This window comes from Halyomorpha halys, unplaced genomic scaffold (genome assembly GCF_000696795.3).
Source record: "Halyomorpha halys isolate HHAL.00 unplaced genomic scaffold, Hhal_1.1 Scaffold541.1, whole genome shotgun sequence".
NCBI lineage: Eukaryota > Metazoa > Arthropoda > Insecta > Hemiptera > Pentatomidae > Halyomorpha > Halyomorpha halys.
The window spans coordinates 993,945-1,007,193 of record NW_027112673.1 but is presented as its reverse complement, the minus strand read 5'-3'; the positions used below and the strand labels follow the sequence as shown (position 1 = coordinate 1,007,193).

At 29.4% G+C, this 13,249-nt stretch overlaps 1 protein-coding gene across 4 annotated transcripts in view; it reads right to left on the bottom strand.

The window, feature by feature from the left end:
• Kat60 (Katanin 60) overlaps positions 1-13,249 on the bottom strand; it is a 208,847-nt gene that overhangs the window by 4,255 nt on the left and 191,343 nt on the right. For 2 of the 4 annotated variants that reach the window (XM_014425920.3, XM_014425923.3), the window contains exons 5-12: positions 9,479-9,660; positions 9,158-9,254; positions 8,612-8,756; positions 8,057-8,255; positions 7,860-7,965; positions 6,230-6,351; positions 3,333-3,512; positions 142-397 (exon numbers count right to left, since the gene is read on the bottom strand). In XM_014425920.3, the coding sequence (XP_014281406.1) occupies positions 142-397; positions 3,333-3,512; positions 6,230-6,351; positions 7,860-7,965; positions 8,057-8,255; positions 8,612-8,756; positions 9,158-9,254; positions 9,479-9,660 (1,287 nt within the window). Of the gene's footprint in view, positions 1-141; positions 398-3,332; positions 3,513-6,229; positions 6,352-7,859; positions 7,966-8,056; positions 8,256-8,611; positions 8,757-9,157; positions 9,255-9,478; positions 9,661-9,930; positions 10,284-13,249 lie in introns of those variants that run through there. The other 2 variants (XM_014425922.3, XM_014425921.3) reach the window with 2 other exon arrangements.

The following is a 13,249-nucleotide window of genomic DNA, read 5'->3' as shown; positions in this document are numbered from 1 at the left end:
TTATTTTGGTTTATCCCAAATAAAATGCATGTTCCTTGACTATCAATGCTCCTCCTCCCCCCTTGTAAATCTCTGTTAATGTTGGTTATTAATTTATGTAATAATATAATAAAAACAATAAATATTATACATTTGACTTACTGTTTGGTAGGGGAATATAGATCCTCTTTTCCAATCTTCTCCTTAGCGCTTCATCGATATCCCAGGGGAAGTTAGTCGCAGCTAATACCATGACTACCCGTCCCTGATCATCACTGTTCGAGCTAATACCGTCCATTTGGACGAGTAGTTCAGACTTTACTCTCCTAGAAGCTTCGTGCTCTGACTCTGAACCTCTTCGGGAACATAATGAGTCAATCTCATCTATGAAGATTGTTGAGGGCGCATAAAATCGTGCCTGAAAAAAATAATTAAAATCAGCTATAGTTTAATTTAATCCAATTAATGGGAAAAGTAGTTTGCAATAAAATTATATGATTTATGGTTTAACTACAAAGTTGTAATTCTGAATAAAAAAAAACAACTAAAGCAAGAAAGTAAAATAATATTTAACTATAAATATGCAAAGGATCTTATACAATACTTTTTTGGTAGTATTGCAAGTACCAATATAACATGCTTATGAAGCCAAAGATGATATTATACCATACTGATAAATAAATTAGATTTTCAAATATATTATTAATCCTTGAACAATATCAAATATTAGTCGAAATAGTCAGTCAGTGTCTTTCTATGGAACATTTATAAAGATTTGTTTTTATAAGCCAATACCAAAATGTATATTTATGTACTGAGGTAATAACAATTTTTTTTTCTCATATTATGGAAGCATTTAAATACGGACAGTTGTGGGATATTAGTTAGGTCCACATTTTTCAATATGAAAAAAAAAATAAAAACATCAAAATTTTATTATTTAAACATTTTAGTCTTTTCTAATGGCCATTTTGAAATAGAAAACTCTTGGAAGTATTACTCATAATTTATTTTAAATCTTGCTTATTCCCAGTTTTTTTTTTTGCTAAGGACATTTTTTTTTCCTAGTGGCTTTAATATTTACAATATATAAATTAAAAAATATTTTCTTATATTAGGGAAAAATTAAGAATTTCTTTTACTAGATTTTATACTAATTATTATAAAAAACAAAATATATTTATCAAAGAAGTAGATTAGAAAATAGAAAAAATTAATTTTCTACCATCATATGGGTTTCAGTTCAATGATTACCAAGGTGAGAAAATTGATAGTATAAGATTAGTTTTTAATATATATATATAATTATTAAGATTAGTTTTTAAGATATATATAATTTAATACTCTACTCTACTATATTTAGTAGAGTAGAGTATACTATATAAATAGGGAATTAGCCTAGAAAAAACTAAAAAAATTGTTACAGACTCTAATGCAATATTACAGAATACAGAGCCATTGGTAGTCGGTCAAGCGGGACAGATATTGGTTAGTCATAGCTAATGAGTTGAAGCACAGCATTTTTAGTGAAAGCAACTTGAATATTTTTAAAAAATATGATTAAATGGTGTCCTGGAGACTGCAGGAGGACTATCTAGACAACAGAAATGGAAATCTACATTTAAGATAAGTCAGTTTATTTATAACTTCTAAAACTATAGTGGAGTCAACACTAATGTAACTTCTTGGTATTTTAATTCAAGAGGATGTGAAAATAGTAAGTTAAACTTTTAACGATATCTAAAAGCAGTGAAATAGGATATATTTATAATAAATTGGAGATTTAGTATTCTCTTAAAACAATCTGACAAGTTGTGTACTCGTATTGTTATTTTCTACAGTATCTATATAGTATGTGTCTGTATATTAGCTACGTATAAAAGAGTCTTTAACCACTGACTCAGTAACTTATTGATAACTGTATCTCAAAAATGACAAAGCCTATGAAGTTGAAATTATTAATGGTGGTTCTCCACATCATAGTATATAAGCTGTATAAGTGCAATCAGGCTGGATTTTAAAAAAAAGTAAACTGGCTAATTAAAATTATTTTTTTGAATAACTTGAAAACTATACATGTTCTGGAATATTACAACCATTCATTAAAAAGATAATTAAATTATCTAAAACATCATCTAGATTGGACTAGCGTTAACAGATGGAAATATTATGTTTTTACATCGACATATAAATAAATAGATACGATGCACTTACTGACTTATTGATTTCTGGTCTAGAAACAACAATGCCTACCTATTAAGTTGAAATTATTACTGGAGGTGCTCCTTATGGTGTATATGAGCAATAAGGCTAGGTTTAAAAAAAAATAGGTAAAAAAAATAAAGAGGGATGAAGGTGATTAAAACCGGCCTTAGGACAGGACTCCCCACTAATGTATTATAAAACAAAACAGTTTTGCCAAATTTCTAGGCCATTCCATATCAGGAATGTGTTCGTCACATCAATAAAAATTATTCTTTAAGTTATATTATTTTTAAGAACAAACTTTAGTAATCAATCAAGATAAAAAATTTAACACCTTCTTAAAATTTGCGATTTAACATTTTATGATAAGTAAAATAAAAAAATCAGACCAAAAACTCTGTCTCTCTGTGCCATACTTTAGATTTAGCCCCAAAGTCATCGATAAAACTTAAGATGATTCTTGGAACTTGTTATTAGCATCCACGTTTCTATGGAGTCCCGTTAAAGAAATAATTTAATAGAGAACAAAACTAAACTAAAAATATTTAGATACAAAAAATGATGTTGGTATTGGACTACATAGTGAGGAAACTCATGTGAGTAGGCACAACAAATATTTATTGTTTGTTATTTATTGATATGATAAATATTGGATGTAAATAATAAATCATTGAGTAATAAAATGGTCACTGGTAATAAAATGTTTTTAAAATGGTCAGAATTCAGAAGATCACACAGCTTTAATGAAAACTTTTGATATTCTTTGGTGACCATTTTTTAAGCTTACAAAAACCCATTAAAAAAATAATAGGCGGAGGGCTATTTAATAACAGATAAAGGAATGTAAAAGGTCTAATTTATTTTTAATGTTCTTAACAGTAAATCACAAGTCCCCATGTGCAACTTTTAGGATTAAAAGATTGTTTATTTAAAAAAAAAATCTCACTGCTTTTATTGACTCCAGATTATTTTATTGACAATTTATTATAACCAAATTTATGAATATGACTAACTATATTCATAAAAATTTTAATTAAATTATAGTTCTATTTTCTAGAGGAATAGAATATCTCACATCAGATGAAAGATCAGTTATAGAAAAGTTTCTCAATGGAGGCTAAAAGCAAAATGTTTAAACTAATTATTACCATTTCGAACAAAAGCCTGACTAGTTTCTCAGATTCGCCTCTGTATTTAGAGGTCAGCGTGGAAGAAGATACATTAAAAAATGTTGTTCCACACTCAGTAGCAACTGCCTTAGCCAACATGGTCTTCCCAGTACCAGGAGGACCCACCATCAGCACACCTTTCCAAGGCCGACGAATCCCCTGTAACAGTTAATAAAAAAGTATATGTTAATATTCGATTAACAATCAACACAACAAATAAATAATTTAGACATACAGATTATAATAAGTATATGGAATGATATATAAATGGTGATATAAATTAACCAACTTATTGCAGTGAAGTTGTGTTAAATAGTCAAATTAGAGAAACAAAAGGGATATGTCCAGGAATAATAAATAAAATAAAAACAAATCTTTTACTAAAAACATTGAAGGTTTTACAACAAACATCTTAGTATTTTAGAAAAACAACTTAATCTAGCCAGGAATGGTTGTCGAGATATATTCATTAATGCAATCCAGGATTTAATCTAATCTATTCTGGCAGATAACCATTACAGATAAAAAAAAATTATGAATTACCATGTGCTATTTAGTCTATTTGGTAATAAGCTTCTTATCAGGTTTTGTGAGAGTCCACTATACGATTATAAATACAAACCTACATATAATCCCATCTTAAAAATCCAGGAAGTATGGAGGATTTCAAGAATGCAGAATAAGGAATCAAGATCAAAGTCGTTCTTCCTTTAGATAACATGTGCTTTTTAGATTACTAAACATGTCAGATTAACAAATATCAGACTAACAAGATTGTACTGTAATAAAAAGAACTGTTGGTAAATTTGATTCAGAATCACATTTACACTGAGAGCTTACACTCTAAAGAATGACTAGAAAATCTTATGAAAGCAAATCGGAATTTCCCAGGCAGTCCTTACAAATAAAAACAACTTTGAACAGAATGGGTCTAGTTACTGAAAATACACAATGATACAAAAAATAAAAATCTCAATAAAGGTCTTACAATAATTAATTTTGAACATAAAACTGAATCAAAATAAAATAGGTAATTAAATAGAAAAGTAAAACGAAATTTATCAAGAATACTATCAGATAAGAAGCAAAAGTAGTTGGGTTAAGAGATAAGATAAATGAAAATAAACCATACTTAAATATGATGGGATTAGATAAGAGAGGACGGTAATGGTTGGTGTAAGAGAAGGCCAGTAAAAATACTGACTACACTTCAGTGTTGATTGATTAAGAGTATAATTAAGTACTTTATAAGAAAGTAATGAGAGGTGCCGGTTCGAATCCGGCCAGGGACGTTGACTTTTTTCATTGAGTGGCGGTCCCAGAAAATGAAGAACTTTGGCCCCTCAACCACGGTTAGGCAGTATAGGACTCCATGGGAGTCTTGGCCGAAAAAAAAAAAATTAGAGCGTGGTGGCATGACACAACTCCAAGGACACGGGTTCGAATCCAGCTGAGCAGAAAAATTGTTTCTCTTACACTGTTGCCGTGCGTCAACCGTATGGATCTAGAGCCCTCCTGGGGTCCACCCAGCCCCATAAATTGGGTATCCTTACAGATTTTAATTTTTTAATAACAAAACAATATTTGATAAATTAACTATAAATGCTTTATCAAATCTTCATCAGAATCATGATATCAAAACACATATCTGTTATTAACTATTTAAGTGGCCATCATAACAGATGAATTATGGCAATATGAAGATTCATGCGAAGGCAATCTTTAATATTACACTTAGTTTCGATTCCTAAGATGACAAATAAATATCATAAATAGCATTTATATATAATATTGAGTACATGAAAATATTGTTCCTGCCCACGGGACAGCTAAGCAAATGGAATAAGCAGTCGTCAGGGACTGCTCAGGCTCTATACAACAGTTTTGCATACTTATCTCATTGGAATTTTATTTTTTCTCTTTAACTAAATCTAGGCGCTCAACATTTTTTTACCTCAAAAATTATATTAAATTAATACAGATAAATTCTGATAATCTAAAAATGTATTCTACATTAAGGCTATAAAAATTTAATTTAACTGTATCTAAGAAACACAGAAATTTGTCCTGAGAAACCTTGTATCAAAATTAAATCGGTATCTGTCACAGCAACGTAACTCCTCTTTATTATTTTGATATTGTTTTGAAAAGTCCAACATGGTTATAAATACAAAATTGTATTTTATCAAAAATAAAGAACTATATAAAACCGTTTTTGGTTAATTTTAGAGCTAAAGTTAAATCACTACTGTTAAAATCCATTGGTCCAAGAGATAAGAATCGTTTAGTAAATAACTTGTAGTTGGAGGTCAGTAATAAAACAACTGATTTCATTTTATTTTTGATAAAACTAACTATCCATATTAAAGAGTAGATAGATAAATTCATAATGAATGAATAGATATAGTTAAAAAGAGCTAAACATTGATAAACTGAAACAAAATATTTTGAAAAGAATTCTTGATCAAAACAGTGAACTATTAATAAATATTCTATATATTTACAAAGCATACTCAGTTACTATTAAATATATAAACTCACGAACTCTTGTTCCAACATTGTATAAACTTTTTTTTTTTTTTTTTTATTAATTAAAATAATATTGATGAGGAGATAGTTGACCATGGATAATATATATGATGGTTGGGGGTGCGATTTAATAAGAACATGAATAAGTTAAAAACTTATTTATTAGTGCCGACGTTTAGGCCAGAATTTCTATCCTTCATCAGGGCTGCTAGGAAGAGATGTAAAATCCAAGTGACTTAGGATTTCCAAGAGAAAATCAAGTAATAATAAACCGCTGCTAAGAATATCCTGTGCAGATAATAATGTAACATAAATGCTTATACATGTTCTAGGACTTTAAATTTTACCTTGAAAAAGTCAGGCATCCACATAGGTAAAACCACTGCTTCCTCAAGTAACCTCTTGGCTTCATGTAGATCGGCAATATCATCCCACCTGATGTTGGGGTTCTTTTGGACAATATCCCTTTCTGAAATAAAATCATAATAAAATTAAATGATAAGGGAAGATTGAAAAATCAAATATTTTTGAATAAAGCTCCTTTAACTTCTAAGAAACTATGGACAGATTTCAAAACTCAACACTAATTTCATTGATTGATTGAATACTTATTAGAATTAAAGAGAAAACTTATTAGATTCAAGTAGACGGTTACTGAACTGAAAGGTAACAAACAATATAATATATTTTTGTTATAAACAAAAACAATGGATCCCACGGAAATAGTATTAAAGCAACAAGGCAAATAATATCTTACTGGCTTATACGATAAAATAAGAGTACCTCTAGGATTAAAAATGAGAGAAAAAAAGGTTTATTTTATTTTATCTTAAGACATTCCCGAGTTCTATCCCGAGATATATAAGGATAATGGCGATTACGAAAGAAAAAGGGTTTTGGCCAATCTTTAACTTCAGCAAAATTGAGCTGGCAAGATCAACATGCAAGCAATATTTATTTTAATGAAAAATCAATAAACTTCTTATTATACTCATCTCATACAAACATTATTTAATTCGTTAAATTCAGATTTAATCATAATATTTTTATTTTAATACCCTCCTCTGCTTAGTAAGAAGGTTAATCAAAATTCTCATTTTTGTCAAAATCTCCCAACTTTCTTTTTAGTAATTTTTAACACCAATTCCCAAGTCATGTTTTTTGTGTTTATGTACCTTTCTGTTTTTAAAAATAGAGCCAAATTAATTCAAATCTTTTTTATCAGATAAAAACATCTGTCCCATTACCTAAACTGTGACATTTTCTGCAGCACAAAGTATAGTGTCAAGACTAAAAGATCAGCTGTGATGTCGATTTTAGAAACATACACGTTGCAATGAGGTTACACTTATTAGTTCATTCACTCACAGTGCTGCTGAAACCGATGGGACATCAGAGATTGAAGCTCTGAATAAAATATTGTCAAATGGTTTCCACTAATGAGTTTAGGGATGATCTGATTTCTAATTCCACTGATGAGCGAAGCAATGAGCTTATTTTTTTTTTTTTGGACACAATCAATGGACTAAGGGCTTTCTAATATCATAAAAAAGTGTATTATTAAAACCATTTCAAAAATGTTTAGATAGAAACATTACAGCTAGAGCCTTTTAACTTATCAGGGTTGAATACTTATGGATAAAACATTGGACAGACTATTCGTAGTTAAAGGGGCATCTGCATTTTCCATAATTCCAGGAACCACTCAAAAAACTACATCGGAACTGATAGATAATATTATATCAAATAAGTTTTTCTGTTACATGTAACAGATCAAAAAAAAACTTAGGGGGCAAATATAAAACAAATTCCATTGAAGAGACCAGGTTTGAATGAAACATGTAAAAAGTGTTAAGTCCATTAACCTGGTTAATCTAATCATTATGCAGACTGATAAGTTAATCCAAAAGGCCAGTAGTTTTGAATGCATGAAAACATAGAAAAGAACAAGCAGATTCGAGCAAAAAAATTACTTACCTAACATTTCCACCAGGTCGTGATCATAGCCACTGGGATCAAACCTCCTTTCTTCTGGAGTTTCATTATTTTCTTGAGTTTCCTTCTCTTTATCACTTTTATCTCCCTAAAAAAATAATCCAGATTAATTTATAATAAAACTGAAACAGCATTGATATTAGAAATTGTTTAAAAAACAAATAAAAGTAATTAATTACATTGGTCTGAGCAGTATTGCCATTGGTTTCTTTTTTTGGCACAGTAGTTTTATTATTTCCTTTTTCATTGGTCTTTTTATTAGACATTATCTTATTGTCATTTCTCCTCGTTAGCGTATTTGTTTTATTAACAGCATTCTTCACTCCAGGTTTGGAAGTATCAGGCTTCTTTGCTGGCAACCTTTTATTAACAGGTGTCCTATAAAAAATACAATTGAATAAGTAATAAAAGCAATGTATAACAAAATAAAAATGGTTAAACTTTTCTAATAAAGCATCATTTATCATGATAATGTTAAAACAAAAATAAGTATATTTTTATGATTTATAAAAACATATAGAATTGGAAACATTTTAGCATTCAAGATCAAAATGTTTTAATGGAAATAACAAGTAAAAAGGAAAACAACAACATTTAATGATGGTTCATTGATTTTCTATTTATTGAGATAGAATGTTGGCGTTTTAAATAGATTTATATCATGAATGATATACCAAGTTTTCAATTCAACCAAATTTTGAGGTACCATTTACATTATTATAACAAAAGCTAACCTGTTGTGATCAACGGGTGTAGGCGGAGGCCATACATCTGGATCCCGATCAGGTGGTGGAGCCCATACGTCTTTAGGTGTACCGAGCCACATCACTGGGTCCCTAGTAGGTTCTTCATAAGGAAGGGGACTTCTTACAGGAATTCCTAAAAAAGAAAAAAATTAAAACTTAATAATCGGTCAGTAAATAATGAATTAATGTAAGGTATTTAACAAAACAACTAGAGTATAAAAGATAAGAAGGTTTCATGAGATTAAATGGATGAATAAGTTATGTTACGAACAAATGAAGCCAAGAGAAATGGAATTAAATGATTTTTGATGGCTAATCACAATTATTAACTTTTGAAAACCACTGTAACTTAAGGTTTAAAAAAATTAGACGAGGTGCAAGAATAAGAGTATTTTAAATGTTCTTTTGAAGAATAATCTCAAATTTTCTATAATGTTACATACCGTTTTCATCCATTCATGTCTTCAATTGTTAATAAATATTGTTTAAATGTTGTTCGTATAAAAATAGTGAGGTTTAACAAAAAAAAATTACCAATTGGACGATTATCTCTATGGTCTCTTTTAAACAGTTCAAGGGTTTGGATATTTACGACAAGTTTCTCATATTCTTGAGCAATTTGATGCTGCACCTAAAATAATAAAAATAGCAACTCATCAAAAGTTTTAAAACCAATTTGATTTTTACACAATGTACTAATGAATTAATAATCATTTGCACTAGTTCCAAAATTGGAATAGTTGGCTTGCAAGCTAAACAAATTTTAAGAAAAAAAATATTGAATTGACAAGTAATAACTTTATGGTGGTTGATTATGTGGTATGTACACTGGCCAAATAGAATGTTTGAACTTACCAGCTGCCATTTACTTCTTCTGGTTTCATCCAAAATTGATAACAATAACTTGTGGATTTGTTGAATAACTCCTTGGTAATAAACACTCGAAGATTCATAATTTCCCATCACAGCCATTTCCCTGGCTAATTTCGTACTCTCGCATATTTCATTTATAGAAACTGCCATCACTTTCATCACAACTGAAAATTTTAGCTAAACTGAATCACTTTTGCAAAAAAAAAAAATGAGAATTTAAATTAAGGCGAAATTTGAGTAAGTAAAAGGTTATTACATTATAACCTTTACGAAAACAAATATAATATCCGTTAATTTAAACAACAAATAAACAGAAACATAATGCATTGTGTAAACATAACTTTTAAATTAATATATTCAAATGGTGATCTATGGAATAACCAACGGTCAAAAATCACAACACAGAAAAACCGTTAAACGAGCATAACACTTACAGGGTCTTAAGATTTCCATGAAGATCCTATGATTCTCGATAAATGCAGAAGAAATCAATGGACAACCGCATTATAGCAGTTGTGGATAGCATAGGGAAAGGTAAAAAAAATATGTGAGCAAATTACTTCGAGAACACAACGGTCCACTTGCAATGTCACAACTGAAGGTTTTACGCGCACTGCTGCCAACATAAAAATCAAAAATCGCCCTTTCCCCTATCAGCTCAGGGCAATTGGATGCAGAATCAAATCAGTATTTTTTTCAAATTTTGTGATTTAAATACTAAGTTTCTTTTATAAAATTAATTTTTAAATAATTGGATGAAATTATGTTATTAAAGATTTGTATTGTCACTCCGTGACTTTGCAGTGCAGGCGATGGTAAATTTTATTATCTTGAACGTATTTAAAATTTTAATATATTTCGAGATATATAAATGCGATTTGATCAGAGGGAAAATTGAAAAACTTTTTCAATACTTTTACGAATATTTTCGATTCCATTATTTAAACAAAGTAATTTTTTTTAATTTATAAAGATATTGGAAAACCATAAAGTTTTTATTTTTAAAATCATATCATTATGATTCCGTTCTAATCATTTCTCAATCTTATTACGATTAATTATTTAGGTAAACATCCTGAAGCTGACATTAAAAAAACTATTTAATGTTTTATATAATAAACACAAAGACATATCATAAGGGAGGAAAAGCCTACGTGAAAGATGGGAAATGAGTTGGAAAAGGCAAGGAGAAGTGGGGGTAACGGGACAGCTGTTGACATTAAGACCGACTCACTTTGCTCAGGTAGATAGCATCTTATCTCCGCATTCGCCATAACCGATTTTCATAAAAATCCTCCATTTGCAGACCTTCAATGGCATTAATTAACAATTTAAAAGGTGGACTATTCATTAATACGGTCGGAAGGGTTGGCAGCCGCTCAAGACTGGCCGTGAGGTCGGTCACATATTCCATTGTTGTCTATAAATGTTGATGTGGAAGAGCCTAGCTCGAAATAGAATTCTATAGACCAATATAAACATTTATAAGAGTAGGGCCCTCACACACTAATGATTGTCTTAGTGTCTTTAAAATTAGTCGAAATCACAAGGTGTAAGTCGTATTAACACGCACATGGGTAATCGAGATTTCAGGATTTTTTATATATTTAAATAAGTTATTAGAAAAATCCCCGAAACCAATCTGTTTCTGAATAAATAAAAATAAAATTTAAGCAAACAAAAAAAAAAAGCTTATTTCACGATTAAAAGATTTTTTTATACTTTAATTTTAATTAATATAAAACCATTCGGAAAAAAATATTTTTTGAATTATGTAATCGGATTTAAATTATAATAGCAAGGATTTTTTTCGATAGAAAAATTTAGTTAGAAGTATTAGCAACTCGTTACTAAATCTGTAACTGGAGGTCGCGATGGCCAAGTGTTGGGGCAAGGCTGTCCGGTAAGGAGTGGTGTAGGTTCGATTTCCACCAGGGTAAGATAATACCTATTAGAAAAGGGTGGCGACCTCTAGACAGCCTTGGGGTTGGCAATAAGAACTTGCAGTGGTTGTTTGTATCTAACTGAAAATAAGCATGTTGGGTCAGCTTCGGAAAGAGGAAAGGAGAAGAGAAGAGGAAACATTAATGTTTCAACTAGCATTCTTGGTTAAAACAGATCTGATAAATTAGAGGCAATCAACTAAAACATATAAATTTACATTTAATTGAATATAAATAATGTATAAAATATTTTGATGCAAATAATATTTGCAGAATAAAATTAAGTAATAGTTCGTTTCAATATGAATATATAAACTATTTAAGGTTATAATGATTTATTGATTTATTTAGAATAAATAGACTTCATACTTTAAAAAAAAAAAAAAATTGAAATTAATTTTCTAGGACATAAAAGTTTTCTTGAACAGTATCTTTCTGTTAAAAAAAAAATATCTTAGGCATGTTAACCAAATTTTGGTTAATATTCCTGCAATGTTTCAGCTAACATGCTTTTTTAAAATTAATCTGATATTTAGAGTAGAAATTTGCCTCAGTAACAAAAATATAAAACCATGGAAATCGTGAAAAAAAAAATTCATTAAATTTTAAATTTTTTCAAAAACATGATTGACACTATGTTTTAAAGATTTTCCACATTGAATTTGACTTTAAGGCATTTGAGCTGGAGAAAAAACCAACTAAAACAATTAATAGTACCCAGATATGGGAAAAATTTTAATCCATAAATACATCCAACATACAGTTTGGAAATATGACTGTTGAATCACTGTCGGTCATTCTTAAATTAGCCGCAACATTTTAACGGAATTATAGTTTTTTTTTTTTTTTTTTTTTTTAGAGAAAGCTCAGTTATTATAACTTTTTATTTTGTGTGAATGAAGCTCTCCGTTAAACTTCCCGACAAAATTTAACGGACAGCTCTAAAAACGGAGCAGAAGACGAACGAATTTGAAATCTAGCGAAGAAACCGTTTTGAAGAGACCCACGTCCCATGGCGTAGAGATCGATTCGTCACGAGAAGTTGAACGTGTGAGAGGACCAAGAGGGAATAGATAAATGATAGTGTTCATTCTAGAGGGAATTAATACGAATTAACAGCATTAGGCTCGGATTATAGTAGAAAAAAATATAAAAATATAACTGAAATAAACATTAGTTATGGCTTGGAACTTGTGGGACAAGAACGGAAAGAAATCGGAATGAGAATGAGAAGTAAAGACATCTTTATTGTTATTTATTTTTTTACGATAATGTAATAGAAATCATAACTTTGGATAAATATGCATGAATATCACATAAAAGAAAAATACTATTTTATATAGGACGAAATAACAGCTTTAAGTTTTTAACAAAGAAAAAAAATGTAAAAGGAGGATGAAAAAGTAAAAAAAAAAAAAAAAATTGAAAGAAAGATGAATTTTGTAGTTTTGAGGATAAGCTAATTCAAACTCGAAAGTCCAATAATTAAAGATTTGAAAAAGTAAAAAATAATTTAAATTTTATGTTTGAAATATAATAAATGGTATAACATTATGAACCTTTAAAAAATATTCAATAGAAATTTATTATTGGAATTTAAAGACCATACCTTACGTACAGCATGTGAAAATTAATTAATTAAATCATTTCTTAAAAAAAAATCCACATGAAATTTGCTCCTGAAAAATGAAGCGTTGATTGTTAAATTTACGGAATTATTAAACGTCTGGTACAAAAACAAAAATATGAAATTTTTTGTAATTATGAGAGATAGTTGACCGTGGATGATGAATGAGGAGAAGATGGTTGG